At 45.2% G+C, this 24,624-nt stretch overlaps 1 protein-coding gene across 4 annotated transcripts; it reads left to right on the top strand.

The window, feature by feature from the left end:
• Nucleotides 1–664: 664 nt before the first annotated feature.
• tpm2 (tropomyosin 2 (beta)) lies at nt 665–23,263 on the top strand. 4 transcript variants are annotated; one of them, XM_080528915.1, is made up of 9 exons: nt 665–803; nt 4,559–4,684; nt 11,393–11,526; nt 12,920–13,037; nt 14,502–14,572; nt 15,471–15,546; nt 17,207–17,269; nt 17,544–17,613; nt 22,005–23,263. In XM_080528915.1, exons 1-9 carry the CDS (start codon nt 690–692, stop codon nt 22,085–22,087), a joined length of 855 nt encoding a protein of 284 aa, XP_080385041.1. In that variant the 5' UTR covers nt 665–689; the 3' UTR covers nt 22,088–23,263. The 4 variants fall into 4 exon arrangements, with proteins under 4 accessions (XP_080385041.1, XP_080385042.1, XP_080385040.1 ...); XM_080528916.1 differs by lacking the exon at nt 15,471–15,546 and adding an exon at nt 16,141–16,216; XM_080528914.1 differs by lacking the exons at nt 665–803; nt 4,559–4,684 and adding an exon at nt 7,924–8,535.
• Nucleotides 23,264–24,624: the final 1,361 nt, after the last annotated feature.

Raw genomic sequence — 24,624 nt, forward strand, 5'->3', positions numbered from 1 at the left:
TTAACCTAGAAACTGTAGTGCACGCACAACTTGGATGAGGTGAATGCCCATGCTTCCTGTCTGCCTCCTGCGCTTCCTGCTTCCCTGTGCGCTCGGTTCAAGGAGCCGTTCATCATGATTAACGTATAAAGAGATAGATTCAATACAGCATGTCTTAAAGGATGCCAGTTATTTCCATGACATGATATGAGTCCCTGGAGGTATACTGTATTTCAGACTAATATCATACCACAGAGAGGGAACATGAAGAGGAATGAGATCATCCCAAAGATGGACAAAACCTCTGGAACAAATCACAGCAGTGCAACGTCACACATGCTCCAGAGAGTGACTTAGCTGAACTTTCCAAAAAAGTCTTGGGTCTACTTTGGAGGGGAGAATTCCTATCCTCTCCTCCCTCCCCCTGCCCTGCACTCCCCTCCCCTCTCCTCCCCTCCCTCTCTCCCCTCCCATTACTTGCCCTGCCCTCCCTCTCTCCCTCCCTCCCTCCCTCCTTCTCTCCCCTCCCTACCAGTCCAAAGAGCTGTGTCTCATCACTTGGCTCCTGCTGCAGCTCTTGTCCACTTCAGTCGTCTGCGTCCTCTGTGGGGCTTGTGCGTCCGTCTGTCCGTCCGTAGCCAAGGCTCCAGTAACCGGCTCTTTACCCCTGTTTCTTCTGGTTTTGGGAGAAAACACAACCAACAGCCACCATGGAAGCCATCAAGAAGAAGATGCAGATGCTGAAACTGGATAAGGAGAACGCTATCGACAGGGCGGAGCAGGCCGAGGGGGACAAGAAAGGGGCAGAGGACAAATGCAAACTGGTATGGGAGTGTGACAGATCCACAGGACACTCCACAGGAGTGTCTTTACTGTACGTTGCTTGAAGGGAAATATAATCCATACTGTCTGTAGAGAAAGGAAATTTACACAGATTTATATGACAAATAGGCATACACTGTACAAGGGTCAGTCAGTGATTGTATTATCTGATATATGATAGGTTCACTATTGCAAATATACAGTTTGTAGTGTAAAAGTGTGAGACGCTCAGTGACAGCTAAATCTGAAGGACAGGTATGGGTTTCTAAATGCCATTTGCTTGTTAAGCTATTCAAACATGACTTTAGCAACTATGTACAATGAAGATGTTGATACGGTGTGAGATGACCTGATCATGTAATGTATGAACTTGGGTGCTCAACCTAGATATATATGATTTGACATTAATTAAAGGGGGCCTATATTGATATCTTCCCCCCCCCCCCATCTGTAATTCCAGCCCTGCTACTTTAGCCATCAGCGAGTACCAGAATGACGTGGTTGGTTTAGGATTGATTAGCTATGACAGATCACACCAAGTGGCCCCGGCTGCGCTCAGCTCTGAAGTAGGGCTCCACATGCCAACCAGTATGAGGTTATAAGGGGCAGTGTTACATTCCCTGGGTCCAAGCACATTGAAGACGGGCCCAAGGCTGAGGCCGATGCAGCCATCTTAAGGAGGACATACTCAGAGGGTTATAAAAACGGGTGTGAAGGAGTGACATGCCATCAGCAACCTTAGGACTCTAAATCTACAACTAGGGAGTGGAGGAGAGCTGAAGCTGGACACTTAGAGGCATTACATCATCGTTTCCCGACAGACGGCAGATTGGGAGGAACTGATATTCATTTTTAAAGATTATACAGAAATCTACACAATTATTATTATTCATTATTTCACACAATTCAGCATCTTCACTTTCTCCTCAGATGATTCTGACGACCATACATTTTCCTTTGATTCCAAATCTACTGAACCCGTCGTGTTCTTTTTGGATCCAGCTCCAACTTGGAACCATCTCCTCCATCCATGTCACTTCTCTGCTTTGACCCTCCGTGGTGTACCACCACATCTGACAGACACTGATTGTCACCTTTTTCATTTATGTATTTGTTTAACTGACTTCATATCAGCTTCCTCATTTGGACGGTTTGGCCATTAGCTCCTCCGTCCTGTCTTCCAACCTGCCTCTTCTTCAGGCTTTGGTTGAACATGAGGTGGATCATGGAACCTACGGTACATGTACCTTATGGAACACAAACCTCTATTGAGTGATCTCAGCACTACATTGCCTACACAACAGGGGAGGCTGGTGGAAGTGGAAATAGGAGGACAGGCTCATTGGAATGCATGGAATGGAATGAGTGTGTTTGATAACATTTCTCATTCTGTTCCATTGATCCCATGTTCCATTGATGGTGGCAGAAATCGGAAACACGTGTTTGATACCATTCCTCATTCCATTCCATGCATTCCAATGAGCCCGTCCTCCGATTTCTATCTCCTCCAGCCTCCACTGGTATACAACTGCTCAGATTAACCACAGATACACGATGCAGGAGACTGAGCAGGCAGTTTTGGATCCTCCTGAACAGAACAGAACAGTCCAACATGTCAAGTAGATCCTTGTCACTTGATTAATGATCTCTTCACACAGCTGTTTCTTTATGGGCAACACAGTTATTAATATCACCTCCTCTGTCCTTGACTGCTGTCTACCCCATTATGTGACATTTGTCCCCTCTCTCTGCATATCCATCCCGCCCCCCTCCTTCCCCAGTAAGGGAACCCACCACCACAGGAATGGAAACCAAAACCCACCCAGTGATCCTTTTTCCGTCCAACATTTGCATTCCCCTGGTGTGTGTTTGGAATACCAGGGAGAACATTAGCTTCCACTGCTAATGAGGACGTAGTGAACGGCAAAGTGCTTTAGCTTTTTTCCCCTGAGAGCAGAAGATTAAAGGAAGCATCTCTTCTTGACAAGTATACTTTATTTTCCGTTCCAGTCATCTGCTCTGTTATAATTTACATGGTCAGCTTGAACCAGATGGACGTCTCTATGAATAGACTCACTCCCTAACAAGTCATTGTTCCCAGAAGAGAAGCATGTCCATCTATAGACCCCACCCCACCACACACACACACACATACACATCCTCCCCTCCCTCTCCTTCTTCAAATTGTTCCTCCACAAAAGAAGAATGGGGTCAAGGCCTGGTCCAGGTCCAGATCTGGGACAGAGATTTCACCCCCCACCCTTCACCACATGGACCCGGCCGAACAATGCCAGATCTGGGATCAGTTGGGCTGTGAGGTCTATTTGTGATCCAGAGAGCTGCGATGCCTCACATAGCTTCTTCAGCCCAGGGAGCGGTAGTCCTCTCAGATGTAAGAAGAGAATGACATTCGTCATGGGGACATAGCATTTACACAGAGCCCCTGTCTGTCTGCCTGTCTGTACGTCACAATGGGCTTTTTATAGGCTGAAGATGATTGTCTCCAACAGAGGAACATAATGACATTAAGCTGGCACAGTTACTGGACTGGCTCAGTTACTGAATATGAGAGGCCCTATTCTAAAAGTATTCCCGGGAGACAGAGTAACAAAGCTCATTGATATTGTTTGGTGAACAGGTGACCTCAAGATAATCAACCTACCTTTAGATAGAATCAACTCCAGGGTAGGTAGGTGGAGGTAGAAATCAGAGGACGGGCTCATTGTAATGCATGGAGGAATGGTATCAAACACACACGTGTGCGCGCACACACACACACACACACACACACACACGTGTTTGATACCATTTCTCATTTCATTCCTTGCATTACAATGAGCCCGTCCTCCGATGTATACCTCCACCAGCAATCAACTCTCAAAAGTAGGGTTAAGGTTAGGGGTATCTCTTTGTCCTGTCGGAATGCCACTACCTTATACAGTCACAAGGCTCAGGCTGTCACTAGAACACAATAAATATGTGGGTGGTTTAACGAGCCTGTGCTGTGAGCTATGTGGGGGCTGCCAGACTGGACCACAATAGACCAGAATAGACCAGACCAGACCAGACCAGACCAGGCCAGGCCAGACCAGACCAGACCAGGCCAGGTCAGGCCAGAACAGACCAGACCAGACCAGGCCAGGCCAGAGGTCAGACCAAACCAGACCAGACAAGACCAGGCCTGTAGATAATGCATGTAAGCGCAGTGGCCCCTGGTCCTAGCACAGATTATTACTTGATGATGACTGATGTATAGACAATTCATAAAAGCATCAAAAGCATACTTGTTGCTAAATGTCAAAAATGTTAATGTCAATGTAATGCAGCGTGTTTATTTGATGTCTGTTGAAAGGAGAGAGAGAGGAAGATCAACAGCTGCACGCCATGGTTACTCTGAGAGGATGACTAATAGAGAAAGACTATGGCAGCTCCATCCCTTTATAAGCCTGTCCTCATTCCACACGCACGCATGCACACAAAGACAAACACACACAAAGGTTTTTCTTATGACCCTGAACGCAAGGAAAATAAACAGTACGTATTTGATTATTTAATAAGGCTGGGGGGTGGAGGGGATAACACTAAAGAAAGCCTTATATCATCAATATCAGTTTTGTATTGGTCGGAAGTTAAAAAGTGTGTGTGTGTGTGTGTGTGTGTGTGTGTGTGTGTGTGTGTGTGTGTGTGTGTGTGTGCGTGTGCGTGCGCGTGCGTGCATGTGTGTGCGTGTGTGCCTTCTTGTGCGTCCATCTCCTAGCTGGAAGAGGAGCTGCTGGCCCTGCAGAAGAAGCTGAAGGGAGTGGAGGATGAGTTGGATAAATACTCTGAGTCGCTGAAGGACGCGCAGGAGAAGCTGGAGCAGGCCGAGAAGAAGGCAACAGACGTGAGTGACAGAGACAGGCCTCACCACCACAGTGACGTCATCACATGAACACACTCTCCCCCACCCTGTCTCTCTCTCTCTCTATGTCTACCTTTCTGTCACTCTCTCTCTATGTCTACCTTTCTGTCACTCTCTAAAACACACACACACACACACACACACAAATAACATGTAGGTATATATCTAGTGTGTGAGAGTAAAGAGAGAATGTAGTAACTGTTTCAAGAGACTATCCATGAATCTGCTCCTCTTAAAAGTTTACCACCGTCAGTTATTGCTGTAATGAGATTGTCAACAGAGGTTAAAGCAACCCTCTCTCCCATGAGACATTGCTATCAGTTCCCATAGAAATGCACCAGACCGCAAATTGTTTCACTTAGGCCTTTTTCCAACAACGATGCCAAGATCCTCTGGCAATATATTTTCACCATTTCACCCTCGCTGTCATTACAGTCCACTTGTAAAGTTATACTGTGTAAAAATGTACACAGCTAAATCTGTAGGGCCATAAATTAACAGACCGTCAGGCCCCAGTCCACTATGTCTCCCCCTGGTGACAATAAACCTGCACTGCACCTTATGTGCCTGTCTGTCTAACATACAAGGTCATGTTCAATAGGGTGTAACATAGCAATGCAAAAGATTTGGCAGAGAAAATCTTATTAGACAATTTCAAGTAGAATCTAATTTGTTAAGTGTGGATATTGTAATACCAACACTAGTGTACCACGTAGAATGCAGAAATGTGCTGGCTATAACATCTCTTTTTCATGCTTATTAAACATGATAAGTCTATCCCTAGTCTCTCCTTCTGCATTTCCCACCGCCCCCATTAGGGGGTACTGTTCCATATCTAAGTCGATGCTCTGTCTTGTGACAGCTGCAGAAGGGACAGAGCCGAAGCCAACCTGTATCAGATTCAGTGGAGCTTGTCAACACCCTCCAGCCTGAATGCTGTGCGTTTTAATGAACGTGAACAACTCCGAGTTTGACTAGTTTGGGCTTTCTATGATTACCATGTTCTCCACTCTGCACTCTCACTGACTCGCTGGAACGCCTGGTGTCTCATGTGTCAACATGATATCAGAGCAGGTGACAGATATGAGTGATCTGTCATCGTCCTACAGACAGGCTGGGAGGCTGTCCCTAAAATACACTTGAGGCAGTATATTGGCAGGATACAGTATGTGCCCTATCACTGCCTAGCAGCGGATGTACAGTCAAAGTAAACATTTAGCTACTGGCCTATCAGATATCTTGACACTATGTGTTATTCTAGAAGCTCTGTACCTTTTTGGAAAAGGTGTGATATAAAACGGTTAAGTACTACTACACTATAGGCCTACACTCTTCAAACACACACAACTGCCTAGATAATGTCTCCTATAAAAGCATTCCATAAAAGTCAGTTTAATTCCATTGAACAGGCCTACATCAAACCATACTGTAGTTCTGTACGGCTCAGCATCCAATCCCTGCTCAGTGCTTGCCTCAGCATCCAATCCCTGCTCAGTTCACCATCTCCATATAAGGAGTGTCAGCATGCTAGATTACCTGTCTGCTCACAGCATCATTCCTGAAAACAGTTGATCATTTCCTCTCTTTCCTGCCGACTCCCCCCTCCCCCCACCTCTTCCTGCTCTGTCATCCTCACCCTATTGTAATGATGTCAGCAGTGTTGTAACCGTGCCAACCCGAGACATGCACTAAAAGCCCTTATTCTGATAGGCTGTCAGGCTGTGTGGCCCACCTGAGTAGAGAGGTCCAGCTGGAACCTTCTAGAACAGACACATGTACATAGACTCAACAGCCACATGTACAGTTTAAAGACCTTGGGTGGTTTGGCAGTATAGAACTTGGGCGGTTTGGTTAGACTAGCTAAGCATTTAAACATAATTTACTCAACACTGTGTAACTCAAAAGAAGTAAAGTTCTGTCTCTGTAATCTGCTGGAGAGAAGGGAGGGAGGGAGGGAGGGAGGGAGGGAGGGAGGGGGGGAGGGAGGGAGGGAGGGAGGGAGGAAGGGAGATGGAGAAGGGAGGAAGGGAGATGGAGCACCCCCCAGTGCATAGTAGAATTATGATGTTACCAAAGAAGGAAAAGAATTCCAGGAATGAATTAATTTGTTTATAGTGAAGTGAAGTCATGCTTTCCAGTTCACACTGACTGCTTCACGCTGGGATCTGTATGTCTGTCTGTCTCAGCTGAATAGAGCATAAACAGCAGATAAAGCAAATTCATTAGTAAATGAATACGAACAGAGAGGACAATCCTAAAATACCTACTCACTATGCTGAATTCATGAACATAAATATATTAAATAATAGCTTTGAGGAGACCATTCAATAGGTCAATAATAACAATAATAACAATTGATGTACAAGGCACATTCATTTAATTGAAATATCTTATGTTTTCCTATTGTGGCTTCTTGAATAGATTTGAAAGATTATACAATAGGCCAACATACACAAGCATACTTCATTACAAGGTCACAGTTAGAATCCTTCTCTTGAATGAAAAACAAGGGATTTAAACTCAGAGTATTTGAGGTCAAAACAATAAACGGTTGCCTGTAAAGCGCACAACATCAACCTCAAAGGCCTGAAACACCAGCTATAAATACCCTCTTTCATTCAAACTCCATCAGCAGCGTGACTAACTCACTGACTATCTGACTATCTCACCATGGTGATGGAGTTTGAATGAAAGAGGGTTTTTATAGCTGGTGTTTCAGGCCTTTGAGGTTGATATTGTATTTATCCCAAGTAAATCTACAAAAGCCTTCTGACAACTGGGGGCGCTTTTGATATCCACACAGTTAATAGTCTTACAGAAGTGCTGACTTCAAAGTGCAAGCGCCAAAACAATCCTGTCATTATTATTTGGAGAGAAACACATGGCTTATTCTACAGTTAAACACATGGCTTATTCTCCTGCTGATGACAGATCAGTATGTGTGTATTTCCAAAGTCCCTGTGGTATCCAGCTGCCCTTTGGCTTTCATGGCCTCTCATTACCACCTTTGCACAACATTGTGACAAACTTCCCTTCCCAGAATCTATAATATTGAAATTGACCTCATTTGAGAGGCTGTCCCATGTTTTCCAGCTAGATAAGACAAGTCAACTGGTACAGAGTCACTCAATGAAAAACCTCTACCTCCGGCTACACCTGGGGGGAAATGACATATTACAATAGACATGGGACCCAGAGACATAGGCCTATCTTTGAAAAGTAAGAGAAATGGAAAGGCATCAGAACTGCAGAACTGTAGAATAATAATGTTTTTTTAATATATATTTTTTTATAGACTGGTACTATTCCTTTAAAATGCGACCGGCCTATAACCTGTGACATCATTAGTGAAAGATAAGGGAGGAGGGCAGACACTAAAAGCGAGTTGTAACTTTTTCGCCTCTCCTCTGAATTCCTGTAGCGCGTCAGGAGGAGAACGTGAGCAGGTTCTCAGGAGGAATAATAAGCTCAATGATCTGTGAGCCTTCAGCCTTGCATATGTACAAGACGCACAGAACAGCTACATGACATTCTAGAGTTATTCGTACGTTGTATCAAATTGACAGGCTGCTGCTGTAGCGACCAGGAGGCGTGACTCGACAGTCTCCAGGTGCTGTTATCGCGCTACGGGCAAGGCGACACCGCGTCGCGTCCATCGCAGCTTGTTTATCTATTGAGAATTATTGCAAGAAACATTGGCCATGGCCGGAATAACATCGATCGAATCGGTCAAACGGAAGATCCAGACGCTGCAGCAACAAGCGGACGATGCGGAGGACCGAGCCGAGATGCTGCAGAGGGAGGTGGACGTGGAGAGGCAGGCCAGGGAGAGGGTAAGACCAGCCCGGAGGACACCGGTTCATACGACTGGTGTTGTGGAACAGACAGCCAGTCGCTTTATCATAGAGCAACTTGTTCTATCTGGCCGAAAAAACATCGGTGATAAAAAAATTAAGGCAAATACACAATTGTCGGTCAATGTATGACTATCTGGGCTGCGAGCATAGTGGGAGAATGTGATGTTTTACGCAAAGTCATACGTTTTGGAAGGCTGCGACCATAGGCGACTCCCTGGCTAGGATGGCTTGGATCCGTGTTTTTACAGACAGTCCGGCGGGCCTCCCTGGCATGACTGCGCATCCGAAATTAGTTGAATGAATGTACGTCTTTTCCTTGTATAATCAGACTTGCAAAGGAATTAAGCTGCACAGTCAAATACACATTAGCAAAGATTGTTTGTCTGTTATTTGCCATTGCCAACACCATAATCGTTTATTCCTTTATATTCCTTCACACATAATCAGCTTTTCCTATCTTCTAAAATGAACGATATTCATGGTTCATTCAACCTTTTTCACATAATTAGTTATGAACCTGCCTGGCCTGAGTACTGTAACTTAAGCCTGGACATTAGCTGTCCTAATCACAGGAAGAGCAGCCAAAGCAGCCAGCTGGAAGGAGGGTGCAGTCCTCTCACCCAGGTCTCCCCTCCCTGCTAGCCTGAGTCACCCTTCTCTCCCATCCTCCTCCCTTCCTCTTTCTCACTTTCTCTCCCTCCTATATTGTCGTCGTCCCCCCCCCCCCCCCCCCCCCAGTCATACAGCAGGTTAATCATTTCCTGAGTTCTGGCCTTGGTTCAGCCCAGAGTCACTCTACCATTAACAGACTGGACCTCAACCTAGACACACACACACAGGGGAGTCTACGAAATATGTTAGAAAAGGGGCCATGTTCCCCAAAGGGGAATTAACATAACACAGACTGTCCATCACAAAGCATCTAGCTTAGGGCATGACGACTATAAGGCTTTCAAAATGTAGCATTGCAAAAAAATAGTAATAAGCTTACTGTTCTTTTTTTTGTCAGCTTCCCAAACAGTTCTATATACGGTACATGGAGGATGAGGCAGTGTACCTCTCTGGGGGTAGTAATCTCCTCATAGGTGGCCTGGCTAGAGTGCCCAGTGTCAATCATTAGTTTAAAAGGACCCATATGAAGGGGGTAGGAAAAGGTTCTGGAATGTTTAGAATGCTGCGGATGAAATTCCACAGCTTCCTTTACCATTACCGAGCTGGACAGAATGTGAACAGATCTCTGGGATTTGCCTAAGAGCTGTGTGTGTCTGTGTGTGTGTTGGGGGGGGCTCTGATTAGCTGTCTTCTATCGGGAGGAGGGGGGGGGGACACACTGGGTCTTTTGTTCGTTCCGGCGCAGCTCCATCCGTATCCCTCAGCGGGAAGCTCGGAATGCTGGAATGCAGGAATGCAGAGTTCTCTTTCACCATCCAATCATGTCAGTTATCATCTGCTACTCAGAACCCCCTGCTGGATCAGCCAGTCAGCCCCACCTGTTACAGCAGAGACAGGGCTGGGGACAGGGCCGGGGACAGGGACAGGGCTGGGGACTTGGCTGGGGGCAGGGACAGGGACAGGGACAGGGACAGGGACAGGGCTAGGGACAGGGCTAGGGCTAGGGACAGGGACAGGGACAGGGCAGGGGGACAGACGGGCAGGGGGACAGACGGGCAGAGCTTCATCAAGAGACGGACTGGTTTCGACTTAGTTTGTGTTTTTAATAGTGTCCAACTTAGTTGTGCTGCGTTTGATTTTAGCTGATGAAGTGTTATTATTGTCAAGAGGGTCACTGTTGCTAGCAAACCATCGTTCAGGGTTGAGAGGGGGAGCACAAGGCGCCTCTGCCACCCCTTACCGGGTAGATCAACTTTGATAAACACTGGTTGAGTATTAAAGAGGAGCTTGGGGCCTACCAGGACATACAACCCCGCCCTGCCGTGATGACATTACTCTCCCTCCCGTCCCTGGTGACATGAGGCAGCGTCCTCCACCCCAGTGGTGGGTGTGTCTGGGTTTCTCATTCACTAGCAGCGGTTTCTGTAGCCTAACGATTCCAATTGACGTTCCCAGAGGGCCACTGCAGAGAGTGCTCTTCACTAAACCCCTGCAGGTCAGGCCCCCATGCCAGAGATCCAGACACCTCTCTGTGCTTTCAAGGGAAGGCTCTGAAGAGGGGACAATCAACAATAGTGTTGTTAAAAAAAATTGGCCTTTTAAATATCAGGGACACCTGAATGAAATGTAATGCTAAATGGATGAACAACAGTCTGAAACTCTCAGATTCTTAAGATGCCGAATAGTTTCATAAAGATGTTGTCAGCGAGGGGAGTATCGGCCATTCGGTTACCCAGTTTCACTCTAGGGGTGAATGAACTTGACATGGCAGTTGTGAAATGTAAAACAAATTTTACTCGGAAAAACGGCATTCCAAAACCTGTCCTCTGCGGTAATGTTCATGTCATTGGCCCTCTTGGCATTTTTGTTTTGGTGAATATTCTTGATGTGTGTGTGTGCGCACGTGTGTGTGTGTGCGCGTGTGTGTGTGGCAGTGGTGGCGTGGCGGTGGTGTAATTCGTATAATTTCATAACAAAAAGCAAACACTTGACACTACACACTACAGTGGTCGTGTGGCTCAGTTGGTAGAGCATGGTGCTAACAACACTACGGTTTGATTCCCACTGGGACCATATATACTGAAATGTATGCACTCACTGCAATATAAGTCGCTTTGGATAAAAGTGTCAGCTAAATGGCCTATATTACTACAGTACATTGTGCAGACATTTATCTCCTATGGTTTGACTGTCTTCTCTCCCTCTCACTCCCCTCCTCCAGGCAGAGGCTGAGGTGGCCTCCCTGAACAGACGTATCCAGCTGGTAGAGGAGGAGTTGGACAGGGCCCAGGAGAGACTGGCCACCGCGCTGCAGAAGCTGGAGGAGGCTGAGAAGGCTGCAGATGAGAGCGAGAGGTGGGGATGGCCTCTCTGTGTTATGGTGCACAGCACCTGTTGCTCATATTCAATAAGCTTATGGCCCTGTTCCCAATAACTGTACTCTCTATGGCCCTGTTCCCAATAACTGTACTCTCTATGGCCCTGTTCCCAATAACTGTACTCTCTAGTAGGGATGCTCCGATCTGGATTTTTGGGGCCGATACCGATCACCGATATCTTTCCTCAAGATCAACCGATACCGATACCGATTTTTTTTTAAATACATAACTGTAGGCCTACTGACTGGATAGCCTACATATTTTTTGCTTTTTAGATAAAAGTTTTGATCCATTAGGCACCAAGCAAACGCAGACCCATTTTTATGGCATAGTAAAAGTCTGGCCTATCACCCAGTTAGGGCCTGAAGCCCAAGTCAGTGATATGGCTGTATAAAAGACATCATAAACGTGGCCTTCATGGTTTACATACTGTTACATCCTCCTATGTTTTCTGTTCAGTTATCTGTCTTCCCCAGGAAAAAAAAAAAAAAAAAAAAAAGCGGTTTTTGCGATCGGCCATTTTTGCCGATCACCGATCGAGTCATTTGGAGTGAAATCGGCCGATTTAAATCGGTGGCCGATAAATCGGAGCATCCCTACTCTCTAGGGGGTGCGGTTCGCCATCCACGGTTCAATACGCACTAGTGAATGTCGGTTTTTCGGTTTATGCTGCGTTCCAGTGAAAGTCGGAGGTCGAGTTTGTCTGGAACGCAGTTGCTTCTTGTTCAAATGGTTGTTCATGGCGAGCGGAGTTGAGAACATGGCAACAGTTTGAGGATGCCCCGGATTGCTACAAATCTGCGTTCTGGGGTCATTCATTTCGGTTTTGGCATTGAATTCAATGATGAGGGAACGAAAACAGTGAACAGAAATGTTACTGGGAGCATTCACGTGTGTGTATATGCGCATAATATGCGCATAATGCATATATGGGCTATAAGCAAAAACCAAACCGAGGTTCATACTGAACCGTTGCACCCCTAGTACTCTCCTAGTCTCCTTCCCTGTGTCACCTCTGGTAGACTAAGTGACTGTATTGAATTTCACGTGTCATTCCTAAGTCTTTCACTGAAGATCTTCAGCCCCCTGTGTAGTCCCCTTAGCAGAGGTTATGCTACTGTAAACCTCTTTCACACAGACACTGACCAGCCCCGTAGCAGAGGTTATGCTACTGTAAACCTCTTTCACACAGACACTGACCAGCCCCTGGCCTCTATGTCCCCTCCTCCAGAGGAATGACGCTGATGGAGAGCAGCTTCGTTAGCTTCGTTAGCATAGTAGCATACTGCGGCTATGTTGAATCATAGTAGCATATTGCGGCTATGTTGAGGCGTCCACTGACGAGTCTCTGTTCCCATTCCGTCCCCCAGAGGAATGAAGGTGATAGAGAACAGGGCGTCCAAGGACGAGGAGAAGATGGAGATCCAGGAGATGCAGCTGAAGGAGGCCAAACACATCGCTGAGGAGGCCGACCGCAAATATGAGGAGGTGAGCATCCTTCTTCTGCATAGTACACTACACTACAACAACACTATACCTAGCTACTACTGCTGCATAGTACACTACACCTAGCTACTACTATTATTACAGCTACTACTACTACTACTACTACACTTAGCTCTTTCTTCTGCATACTACACTTAGCTTCTACTGCTACTACAGTACTACTGCTGCATAGTACACTACACTTATCTACTACGACACTTAGCTACTATGACACTACTACTACCAAACACATTGCTGAGGAGGTGGACAACGACTATGTCTTCCACCTGACTGTTTCTGTGGAAACGTCATGTCTGATGGAAGACACCACTTCACGTCCTAACTTCATTCAATTTGTCTTCTAAAGCCTATTATAGAAGATCAAAGTTCCATCTATAATTTAACCATTGTCACTTTGGACAGTGGATGTAGTCTTGCCTGAAATGCACTCATGGCAATAAAAGGTAGTGTTTCTGTAATGGCCTGCACACTCCACCAACCCCCTATCAGCTACAGGTTAGAGGTTAGCGGTTAGCCACTACATGTGGTGTAGGAGATCAAAGCGGTCTCCTTAGCCGTTAGCATGCCCTGCTACATGTGGTGCAGGCGATCAAAGCAGCCTCTCATCCGTGGCTAACTCCACATTCCTGTCTCTCCCTGGCTGTGCGTTGCCCCCACCTCCCTCCCCAGACCCCTAGTGTTGCAGGAAACACGAGGCACACTGAGAGGATTTTAGCCGTTCTTCAGAAGAGTTGTGGCTTTTTCAGGGACTCAGATAGGGTTTAAGTTTCAGGGTCACCCCTTCTTGACATCACTTCATATATGAGTAACCCAACATTTCAACCCCAACGGGAACAAGTGCAACTGACTGAGGTTTGCTTGCTTAGCCTAGCCACAGTGAATGCCTGTGACCGGTCTGTGACCCCTTGGCCCAAGGTGACCGTCTGTCTGTATAGCTTAACACACCACAACGCCACACGCTACAATCCACTCTGCTATACTGTACTCTGCCGGGCTTAGGCCTATAGAGTTCACAGAGCGGATAGAGGCTTACCGTAGGCTGACAGGCGAAAGGAGTAGGCTAATAGACTTGCACACGATCAGGCTGTCTGATGCCCCCCCACCCTGCTCTCTCACACACACACACACACACACACACTTCCGACACTCCGCCAGTCTAGGGCAGTTCTGTCATAGGCCAGGGTTCTATGCTTGGCTTCCTACCAGGCTGTCTTTGAAGCACATCCAGTTATGTAGAACCATGTCTTCACACATGCTGAATCAGCACTTTGAGGACATGCAGTATTTCAGCAAGAGGCTACTGTAAGTCTGTACTCTGCTTAGATGTTGGATGTTATTGGAAAGTAGTCCATGTTCCTACCCTGTCCGGCCTGTGTACTTTAACGTGTGTGTGTGTGTGTGTGTGTGTGTGTGTGTGTGTTTATCTGTCTGTGTCTGTGTGCGCAGGTGGCCCGTAAGCTGGTGATCCTTGAGGGCGATCTGGAGCGCTCTGAGGAGCGTGCTGAGGTGGCTGAGGCGTAAGTTGACCACCCCCCCTCCGTCTCCGACTGCTGTCTGTAGACACCACCCATAAACCACCCCACTATCACACACTTATAGAACGTTTACGTACAACTTAGTAGGAAGTAATTCTGTTCTTTTATTCAAATTCCTTTTGAATACATATGGTCAATTGTTTGAATGTCTGACATTTCTTGTAATGTACCGTAAGTTACTTGCATTACAAAAAATTAGTCCATCTGTTTTGAATGTACATTGGTGAGGACAGCACTGTCGACTGCACTGTGATGTATACTGTATAGTGATGTAAATGTTGAATTGTTGCATGGACCCACCATCCTGTTAATAAGATGATCGCATGGTCTGTGTGGATCTGAAACGAGCTTCAGAACAGCGGGGAAAGAGATGTGTATTCACTTCATTCCCGTAGTGTGCAGGAATGATGAAGGATTGCTTAAAGAGGGTCGTGTAATGTATTCCCAATTCCCATTGGCATCCATTATACAACACAGTGTGATGGGTGTCAGATAAGGGGGAGGTAACCCTGTCTCCCTCTGGTACATCTCCCACCTGCTGCCTGGCCACCTTTCAGTCCCCGCCCCCCCCCCTGTTTGGTATAGTCCTTGTGTGAAACACGAGACGGTGGGATACACTCGATAAACTAAGCACAGCAGGACACCTGGATGTGTGTGTGTGTGTGTGTGTGTGTGTGTGTGTGTGTGTGTGTGTATATATATGTCTATGTGTGTGTGTATTCTCTCCCATGTGTTTTATGTAATGCATGTCTCCTGATTCCACCACCACCATCACCTCCACCCCACCTGGGACTTGCCTTGTCGTGTGCCTGCCCCGCCCCCCCCCCCCCCCCCCCTCCCCCTCTCCCACCTGCACCCCCCTGGCTGTGGACTAACCCAGCCGCGTCAGAGAGCTGGAGGAGGAGCTTAGACTTATGGACCAGAACCTGAAGTCCATGATGTCCGGAGAGGATGAGGTACTGACCGATCTTGACCAGGGCCCCATTCCAAACCTGCTCTGTCGCCCCTGGAACAGGGCCCCATTCCAAACCTCTTACAAGCCGCTTCCTTTCCTCCTCTCCTCTGGCTTGTGACCTTACCTCCTCCCTCCAGCTTCTCTGCCCTGAACCCGTAGCACCATAGGACCGTGTCCTAACACCCATGGAGACCCTCACTGTACGCCTGGGGTGAATACGGATCCTTGATGTGACCATGGAATTTAAGGCACTTTTTTGTGTCTAGCTATATACGTCTATATATATAATATAATATAATCTGCATGATTCTATATGATTCTGCATGATTCTATATTTGATGGTTATGTACTTGATCCATGTCAGACGTGTCTATCAAGGATCCTGACTTTCCATGTGGAGGGCTTCTAACCGAACCCTCCAGGTAGGTTGGCTTGCTCCTACCCTCTCCTCCTAACACACTCCCCTCCAACGGGGGAACCCTGACCTGGCTCTCTGTCCTCAGCCCTCGCCTCTGCTCTCCTCCCTCTCAAATTGCTCTCTCTCTCTCCTTTTCATCCCCCTCTCTTTGCTTCCCCCTCTCTCGTCGTCGCTCAGTAAATCAGGTGATCTTGAGGAAGAGTTGAAAAATGTCACCAACAACTTGAAGTCTCTGGAGGCCCAGGCTGAGAAGGTAGGAGGAGAGGGCTGTAGGCAGGACACACACACACACACACACACAATCGTCTGCCAGACTGTCCTAGGCGGCCTACTGTGGTAGCCATGGAGATGGTGTAACTGAAGCTCAGTGGGAGTATTGAGTCAGCAGGAGAACAAAAGACCTCGCTGCTCTTCTCTCTCAGACACACTCTTCTCTCAGACAGACCTCTGCCCTTCTCTCTCTGACAGACAGACCTCTGCTCTTCCCTCTCTGACAGACAGACCTCTGCCCTTCCCTCTCTGACAGACAGACCTCTGCTCTTCCCTCTCTGACAGACAGACCTCTGCCCTTCCCTCTCTGACAGACAGACCTCTGCTCTTCCCCCTCTGACAGACAGACCTCTGCTCTTCCCCCTCTGACAGACAGACCTCTGCTCTTTTCACTGGCTATAGACAAACATCTACCTCACCATATTCAGTAACATATTTAGTCCAGGATGTCCTATCCGTACACTCTTGTATGTCTATAGGACATGGTGGAATTACAATCCAGTCAATTTTTTCATTCACTTGCAGCGATGTAATAAAGTACGAGCATTAATCTGAGGCTATGTTGCCCCAGGACCGAAGCCAGGTTTCTGTTTCTTTAAATGTGTTCCAGCCGCCGGCGTTTTGACTAGGCTTTGCTGGTCCAGTAGTTAGCCCTCTCTGCTCTGTTTGCTCAGCCGATCTCTTCAGCTCTGACACCTTCTGAGCCGCAATGCAAACTCCCCTCCCCGACCCGTCTCTCTGTGGTACTCAGTGTTGGTTACTAGACAGGATTATTGTTAATGCTTTACAATAGACATGGCCATGGTTAATTCACTGTATCTTTTAATTTAATGGATGTAAATATAGAATCACTTTATTCATGTTATAGTTGACGTAAGAATATTTGAGAATATTTAAGTATTTTGTAATGTATACTTGGTAAAACCATCTGTTGTACTTGTGTTAATATGCGTCTTCATTACTTCATCTCTAGTACACACAAAAGGAGGACAAATACGAAGAAGAAATCAAAGTTCTTAGCGACAAACTCAAAGAGGTGGGTACCATAGAATCACCATAGTCTCCAGGGGAGGCTGGTGGAGGTAGAAATCGGAGGACCGGCTCATTGAGGAACGGAAGGAGGAATTGTATCAAACTCGCATGTTCTCTAGGACCTCTAAAGCTCTGATCTATGGAAGATTGACTATCGTCTAAAACTGATTTAAAACAGTTTTTTTTTTTACGTCACTGTTCTCCCTCTGACATAACCTGATGTAACAGAGACCTGTCCTGGGTGGTAACACACTGCGCTCTCCTGTGTTTCTCCACAGGCTGAGACCCGTGCTGAGTTTGCTGAGAGGTCCGTGGCCAAGCTGGAGAAGACCATTGATGATTTGGAAGGTACGTTGAGCAGCACTCAGACGTGTTCTAAAATCTGTCTGTTACAGTGGTGGTTCCTCTTGACTGCGTAGAATGGGCTTGTTTATGTTTATGTGTGTGTGTGTGTGTGAAGTAACTCGTTGGTGACAGGTTTCTTACAGTCATGGCTTTGGCATGTTTTGTGTGTGTGTGTGTGTGTGTGTGTGCGTGTGTGCGTGTGTGTGCGTGTGTGCGTGTGTGCGTGTGTGCGTGTGTGTGTGTGTGTGTGCGCGCGTGTGCGTGTGTGTGTGTGTGTGAAGGGTACTCGAGTTTGAAGTGGAACATGGCTGCATGGTGTGATAACCTTGAGTGGGTTAGTTCTGGAGTGTGTAGTGACTCTTCATGTCAACATCACCACTTGGTGACAGGTTTCTTACAGTCATGGCTTTGGCATGGTTTGATGGTTGTGACTCTGTATTGGTGATACAGAAGGGATTGATGTCCACTAACATACTTTTTTAGTGGATGATTTGATTGTTACTACTTCTGAATGCAGTTCCTGATCAGTTCATTCAGCGGCACGTTATCCTCATTTTCAGATACCGGTACTTCATTTCACATTCCTTTGGTTATCTGACAAAACAAATTTCTTTCTCTTTTTTCACTCATGACCTTCTTCTGTCCGTCTATCTGTCCTCTTGTTCTGTCCATCCTCCCCTCCAGACGAGGTGTATGCTCAGAAGCTGAAGGGCAAGGCCCTCAGTGAGGAGCTTGATCTGGCCCTCAACGACATGACTACACTTTAGACGCTCCCTCACTCCTCTTCCTCACACCTCCTCCTCCTCCTCCTCCTCCTCTCAGACGCTCCCCAACTCCACCCGCCACTCCTGGGGCTCACTCATCCGCCTCTTTTCTGTCGTTTTTTCATTCCACTATCCAGACAGGACTGTGCTCTCTTGATGCTGCCCCTTGGTTAGGACATTTTGAATTGTGAATATATAGTCTAGGGGCAAATGCAATGCTAAAGTTTACAAGACTTTGCTGATTCAAAATCCCCAAGGGGTTCAGCTGTGCGCCCCACGGAGGTTCCCCCGTGAAACCTGTCGCTCCTTTTAGTTCCTCCCTCATTGTTGTGTCAGTGACAGTTCAGTACTGATGTGGATCAGACAAGCCACCCCCCAGTCCCCAGAAGTGGAGGTTGGTGGAGGTTCCATTTCTACCTCCCCTAGCCTCCACTGGTCCCCAGTGGTTAGTCTGTCACAGTGTCGACACCTCTACAGAGATCTGGTAGACTTTGTTCATGTTCTTGTGTTTATGTATTGATGTATACTTCTCTCCTTTCTCATTTCCTCTGTAATAAATGTCCAACAACCCTTCTCTTGAGACTTCTCCTGTTTTCTGTTTTACACTTTTCATGGCTTTTCTGTTATTTCTCTGTATTTTGGTTCCCATCATCAAAATCACATACAGTATGAAGTTTGTCACTACACACTCCACCACAGTTCACAATGCTAAGAGACTGACCATTCTCACGCTACATGGCATTCCTCCACAAACGGAGAGGCTTGTTGGTAAGATATATAGGCTTGAAAATTAGACCTTGTGTTAACACCACACCATTTGCCAGCAGTAGAACCAATATAATTGGTTATATATTATAATAATAGGAAAGCGAATATGTTTGTTTATTAGGATCATCATTGGCTGTTTCTACTGCAGCTAACTACTCTTTATTAAGTCATTATGTGAAACATAATTCCATAATACTTTAGGAGAGTCTTGAAAGGGGTTTTCTGTGTGTCTAGCAAGTCTTCCCTCCCCCCCTTGCCCACCTGTCCCAGTACAGTGAATATGTATTACTCCCCACCACTGTAGCTTCATGTTTTTTCTCAAGACATTCAAGTATACACTGTAGTAGACCGAGAGCTGTAAGTAGTATGATGTGAGCTGTGAGTAGATGCTTGTTGCCTGTTAGATTAAAACATCTCTGGTGTTCTTTTTTCTATTCTTGTCTTCCATGACCCTGTGACCTTTATTGCACTAACCCTTACTCCCCTCTCTTTCTCTCTCCCTCCCTTTCTCTCTGTCTCTCTCTCCCTTCCTCCCTTTCCTATATCTTCACACTGACGCTGCTGTCGCCACAGATCGCTATCACAAGGAGGTGGAGAAAACACGCATTCTCAGTCACGAACTGAGAATGGTTCTTAATGAGCTAAACAGCTGAATCTGTCCAGGCAGAAGCTTCTAGCAAACCCACTTCCACTCTTCCACCTCACCTCTTTCACTGTTCCATCACTAGTATATGCAGTTGTTTCTGAGTAAGCTTGGAACCGGTTTTCACAGAATCATGAATGGAATTTGAGTTGAAATGGAATTTGTCCCCACTGGGACATAGTGTGCACATATTATTTTGATGATGGGGGAAGAGAATTGTGATTCATGTTTTCCATTTTATCATCTGTTTGTACGTAAATGTTCGGTTCCAAGTTTCTCCGAATTATAATCACCGACCTGAAAAACTCACTTATTGCACGATGCACAGTAGAGTTCTACTAGTGAGACTTTGAGTGAGTTTAATGGAGCAGATCTCTTACTTTAAACTGGAAACATGACCCCAACATGACCCCACACCTGAAGTCTCTAAACCTTCACAGTTCTGAACATTAGCACTGAGGTATGGCTGACGGTGCAAGTTTGAGTATGTATTTGTGTAAGTTAACAGATGTGATTTGAATTTACAGTATATTGTACAGGCTGACAGAACTTAAGATGTACGCATGAAAGTCTGCATATACTCTAATGCCTGTAGACTGGCAGTGTAGGGACATATTAAGACAAAGTCTGCTTATAGTAACATCTGAATGTCGTACAATTCTATTTCACAACGTTTAACTAATGTGCCACTATTGTGCAGACTGTTATATGCATGCATCCAGAGTCAATGACATCTAATGTACCTTGGTTAAGCTGCCTGGGTTTGTGCATTTTTCCAAAGGTAGAGTGGCTGTTCTAGTGAGTGTGAAGAGACATATCTGTTAACCCTAATTCTTTTATAATTCATATATTTGTTAACATTTCACACTATAGTGCAATATATCTCTTGGGAAATAATCTCTCTGTTTACACTCACTAAACATTTCCTATTATCAACACTCATTTGTTTACATTGATCATGTCTTTGGGTGTACTTCCATAAATAACTCTACTATATTGGGTGCTGCTCCATAGCTACAGCAATTCTAGTCATTCCCAGTAAGGTAGTTAGTAGTGTTGTTCCGATACCATTTTTTGATCCCGATACCGATACCTGACCGTGCAGTACTTGCCGATACCGAGTACCGATCCGATACCACGGCGTTTGAAAAGACAAAAACAAAAAACATGTTTTTTGAGCCGCATACTCACCTCGATGTAAAATTATTGCTAACACTTAGTCTGGCACTGCTCAAAACCTTTGTAAAACAGGAAAAAATACCAACAGAGAGTGAATACTATAGAACTTTTTTTTATTGTCTACCTGGTATGGTGACAAGAAAATCAACCCCTTATAAAACCTGAAATGTGGCTCTCACAGATGCCAATCAGTGCAATATCCATTTAAGATATAAAACAGTCGTAGTAGTAGTGCAACAGCAAGTGAACATTTACAAACAAAATAACTTTAGTACTTAAAAAAAAAAAAAAAAAAAACGGATTTTTTTTTTGTTAGTACTCGCCGATACCGATACCAGCATTTTTGTGCGTATCGGTGGCCATGCCGATACTAGTATCGGTATCGGAACAACACTAGTAGTTAGTTAGCCAAACAGCCAGTTTCCATCTGAAGTCTGGTGTATCACCTCTAGCTCTCCTCTCATTGGACTGAATAGCTGGTCCCTCTTAGGGTCCGTCAGCACCAGGGCCACTGAGGGGTGTAGGAGCAGTAGCATCTGCTGGCTGTAAGCGCTCCATTGTGCCCACTGAAACCCAAACCCCACCTGACATTCTGAGCACACTGGCAGCACTGTACTCACTGTACTCTCTCATTGGAGCTGAGAAGATGCTATGGCTGTGGCTGCTTACACACAAGCAGAGAACAGTCAGACTGACCTCTATGAAGTCTGGAATAAGAACCACTGTTAGTTTTGTTGTCGTTTACTGTAGATGAGATCGACTTGACTGGAAAGTTTGATAATGTCCTCCACTCATTTGGCTCCAATGAGGTGACCTGGTTCTGTGCAACAGCTTTATCTGTCCACCCTCTCTTTCTCTCTCTCTCTTTAACCGTGACGTAGAAATGACGCGTGATATAAGAATGTGAAAATGTCTAATATGCATCAGAATCACATTGATGTGTACTTGTATGGTCCTGTCACTGTATTTCACCTGCCGTTGTCCTGAGGCCAGGGGTGATTGGCCGGTGCTCACCTGTGCTTTGTCTTCCCCACCATCAGAGAAACTGGCTCATGCTCAAGAGGAGAACCTAGAAATGCACCAGACGTTGGACCAGACCCTGCAGGAGCTCAACAACCTATAAACACAGGAGCTCTGTCTGTCTGTCCGTCTGTCCATATGTCTGGGCTGACGAACAAGAGTCACACAAAGAGCGAAAAACAAAGCTTTACAGTATAAAAGGGCCCTATGCTCTTTGATACACACATGACCAAATTATTTTTTTGTTTGTCCTGCCCCCCTGGGAACGGAATAGTCTTAATGTGGATTTAGTAACGAGGTATTACAGGGTTAGTGAATTTGTCATTCCATTTTGTTACTCTGAGGGTCTCTTGCGCACATGCAAATTCCAAATGGCAAGCTCCTACTAGTTCATACATGAGTTCATATGTATCAACAGAGCAGACATTTGAGCAGCAGAGCATTGTGGGTACCACTGACTTTGTGAGTTTGTATTTTGCGTGTGGCTCAGTCTTAAAATGACAGCCTTTTCCAAATAGTTGTTTCACACAAATCTAATCTGACCACAGAAACCTCTGTTTTATTCTTCAGCTAGTTTTGATGTTATCATGAATGTCATTGTTTACCCCAAAGTATGAAGCTTTATTTGTAGTATGAATGATATTTACTAAAACAAATGCTTTACTGTAAGGTAAAATGTGCCACTCATGTTTTTAATTGATCGTTTCATATTACTACCAGTTAGCTCAACCAACCATGTTGCTGGGATGATGATGATGATGATAATAATACCTTTATATGTATAGTGGGATAAATAGCAGTTTAAAGGTCCAGGTTAGTTTAAATTATTACCAGCCAAGATATCAACCATTATGTTTAAAACGATACTACTAGACAAATGTAGACAGTTAATTTAGATAACCGGTAGGTCTTGCACAGGATTTGTATTGCTTGTTTTGAAATTACATTTTTGGGCTTTGGATTAATAAAAAATTTGAATAAATAGTCTTAATTTAGAATTGATTTTGGAATGTTCATAATTGACATTCAAATAACTTGCCTTTTTCCTTGATTTAAGATGCTGACCCCTTCAATGACCAGGTTTAACCACTTCAACTGTAAACCTGCCTTTGTAAGGTTGATCAATTCGATGATGAAAATGCAACTGTGTCAATATATCAGAGTAGTTCAAAGTGTTAATTGCTCTGAAAGTTTTAATTTGGTGTAATTACTTCATGACCATGTATGTTTCCTATGCAATCGACTGTAAGCTCTTTGTTTAAGACCATTAAAAGACTGAAGGCAAGATGTATGGCTGTTGTGTACTCCTTACTTTCCACTTTACCTTTGAATGCTCATGTCTCTTGTGTTCCATCTAGTTAGTTAATATGCTTCATACAAATGTGGTCTAAAGGTTACAGCTGCCGCTTGAACAATGACATCCCCAGTGTTGACCAAAGATGACAGTATTTACTCATACAGCACAGTGATAATGGCTGACTCTCAAGATTGATTAATTTGATTCCCTTTAATTGTTAGATTGCTAGTTTGCCATGTTGTGGTATCAGATATCGGTGTGTTAACAAATCCAATATCAGTTTTCAGGTGTGTAGGCGATAAGCTTCCATGGGCACTGAAGTGAAACACTGTGTCCAGTGACACTCTTTACACTGTCAGAAGACCAACTCCTTCATTGTCATATACTGTGTTTAGATATCTTTGCTGGAGGAGAACAAAAGACAGATGGGTAGCACAATTCTGTACATTTTTCTTCAAATGGGAAAAAAGAAGGAGATACACATACACACATAAATTGATGCTGTCATTGATAAATGTGTTCATTAAACTGTATTTGGGACATTTGTTTCTGGGCTTCAAAGTGCACCATGTAAGAGCCAGTATATAAACAACCAAACAGACAGACAGACAGGGCCGATCACACCTGACACAGCAGATGGAATGTCCAGCTATGGCACACTGTTGAATAGACTCCTTTTGATGGCACACTGCTGAATAGACTCCTTTTGATGGCACACTGCTGAATAGACTCCTTTTGATGGCAGAGTGATAGGTCAGGGTGCCAGATCTGTCACTCCTGCTGCCCCCTGCTGTTTGTGTGGGAAATGACAGGTATGGTACAGGCTGTAGTAGGTCTATGTTATTGTAAACCACTGGCTGTGTTCCAAAATGCGTATCTGGACTAGTACGGATATGCTGATATGCCAAGTACGGATATGCTGTAGATAGAGTGCTAAAACGCATTTTGGAATACAGCTACTGTTTCCCTAGTTGTGCTTATATATCCACACTTCATAGGCTAGACTAGACTATATACCCAGCTCTGAAATGCTACTCCTTAGAGTTTATTTGAAGATAATAAAGTTCACTAAATGTGTATCTGATTTTCTTTCTTTTGAATCTGACATCATATTCGATTTTCCTCATATCTTATTTTATTGGAGACCAATAAATGGACCGAGTAATAAATTGTTGGGCTGCAAAAACGATGTCCCTTTAATAAAAAAAAGGTCAAGAGTTCTGCAAGACACCCGGAAGTACAATCAAAGTCGAAACCCTCAACAACAAAAGGCAACAAAACCTGTAGTAGAAACGAGTCACGAGACGGAACTATGGGGATAAATATGAACACATAGACAAACA

Source organism: Nansenia antarctica (genome assembly GCF_963989245.1).
Source record: "Nansenia antarctica genome assembly, chromosome: 4".
Lineage (NCBI taxonomy): Eukaryota > Metazoa > Chordata > Actinopteri > Argentiniformes > Microstomatidae > Nansenia > Nansenia antarctica.